Consider the following 1,878-nt stretch of genomic DNA (forward strand, 5'->3'; position numbering starts at 1 on the left):
AACAGCCATTACTCCAGTCTTCAGTGTCATATGATCCTTCAGAAATCATTCTGATATGCTGATTTGGTGTCAAGAAACATTTCTTAATATTATCAATGTTGACAACAGTTGTGCTGCTATATATTTTTGTGGAAACCATAATACTGTATTTTCTGATGAAAGGAAAGCTCAAAAGAACAGCATTTATTTGAAACGGAAATCTTCTGTAAATGTCTTTACTGTCACTTTTGATCGATTTAATACATCCTTGCTGAATAAAGTATTTATTTCTTTAAAAAACACAATCCTACTGACCCCAAACGTTTGAACTGAAGTGTGAAGTTGAAAAAGTGAAAAAGCATAATAGGACCCCTTTAAAGAACACCAGCATGTGTGATCCATACCGATCTCCTCCTCTAGGTAGGTGATGTCTTTCCCGTTCTCCGTGAGGGCCTTGAACACCTCCAGTCTCTCGGCCAGATCTTCATTACAGGGCTGATAGTCCAAAACGATCTTAAAGAAGTAGGCTCTGAGTGGACCCAAGCGCTCACCCTGCACAAGAAGATCATGAGGAAAGCGTGAGTGGTGTTTGCCACCATGTTGCATTGTGGCTCGTAAGGTGTTCGAAATGTGCACCTGTCCCTGTATAATGGCTCTCAGCAGCACCAGCACTGCATGACGGGCTTCAGGCGGCTGTTCAGGCTGTATCATGTCCTCCACAGCCTTCCAAACGTCCTCCACCGCATGCTGAAACACACACAACACACTGTAGATCCGCTCATCTGCACATACAGGAGCAGGCAGATGCTTCTCTACGCTCTCACCTCCTCAAACTTCTTAGATTTGGCGAGGTCGCACACGTGGTTGATGACTCTGATCCGGTGGTGGAGGTTGTACTCTGGAGTGAGTTCCTGAAGGATAGGAAGAGAGAGAGATTACATGAGAAACACAATATCGATGATGGGAATGATTGATTGGAGCGTTTCTGACCATCAGGATGTCCAGCGTGATGACGAACTCTGACGGTTTGCTCTCGGTCTGTTTGCTGTGGGGCCGAGTCGAACCGAGGCCAAAGATCACCTTGAATCGGTCCCGCAGAGTCTCTTTACTGGGCTGTTTATTCATCTTCACTCCTGCGAGAGACCCTGAATGAGAGAATGAGAGATACTTCAAACCTCCTGCAGCTGGAGATACAAAAAAAGCACAAAAGAGGGTCTGTAGGCTGTTCTGAACTAAAAAAAGAAAATTGTAATATCAGCAACAATGGCTATATTCATGGCAACATTAACAGTATCATTTCAGTACATCATTTACAATAATACAACATTGTCTTAAGCAGCAATCACTTCACTATACAAAAACATACAAGTAACAACAACAGTACTGATAGAATATAGAATAAGATTCTAACATATAGAATCTTTCAATTTAATCTATGATAAAAATTCTAAAATTCTTCCGGGAGAGACCTTTTTAAAAATGTCTTTTAGCATATTTTCTGAGTAAAACATTTTCTTTAAAAATTACAAATAAGTCATATATTCAGTATGTTATAAAATATTCTATTTTAAATATTCTTTTTTTAATTATGATCAAAGCCTAAGCGAATATGAATAACATTTTTAATATTTCTCACGTAATTAAAGAAAAATTACACATGTATTGAGGGGCCCAGGGCCTCTGAATGTCTGGTAGTGGCTCCCTGGGTCAGAAAAGATTGACAACTCCTTCTTTAACATAAATAACAGTCTATTTGACTGATATATCGCCTCTTTTAGCAGGAAAACATGGCGAGCTGGAGATCCAAAAAAGCACATAAGAGGGTCTGTAGGCTGATATATAAACTAAAAAAATTTTTTAAAAAAAGTGTAAAAAATATTTTAAATAGTTATATATATA

At 38.9% G+C, this 1,878-nt stretch overlaps 1 protein-coding gene across 1 annotated transcript in view; it reads right to left on the reverse strand.

The window, feature by feature from the left end:
• Positions 1–1,878, reverse strand: part of LOC107703706 (tuberin-like) — a 49,864-nt gene that overhangs the window by 46,944 nt on the left and 1,042 nt on the right. Inside the window, exons 2-5 of the mRNA XM_016506421.1 lie at positions 970–1,124; positions 804–890; positions 616–726; positions 384–531 (exon numbers count right to left, since the gene is read on the reverse strand). Of these exons, the coding sequence (XP_016361907.1) occupies positions 384–531; positions 616–726; positions 804–890; positions 970–1,104 (481 nt within the window). The 5' untranslated portion in view covers positions 1,105–1,124. The remainder of the gene's footprint in view (positions 1–383; positions 532–615; positions 727–803; positions 891–969; positions 1,125–1,878) is intronic.

The sequence above is a fragment of the Sinocyclocheilus anshuiensis genome, unplaced genomic scaffold (assembly GCF_001515605.1).
Source record: "Sinocyclocheilus anshuiensis isolate Anshui unplaced genomic scaffold, SAMN03320099.WGS_v1.1 scaffold274, whole genome shotgun sequence".
NCBI lineage: Eukaryota > Metazoa > Chordata > Actinopteri > Cypriniformes > Cyprinidae > Sinocyclocheilus > Sinocyclocheilus anshuiensis.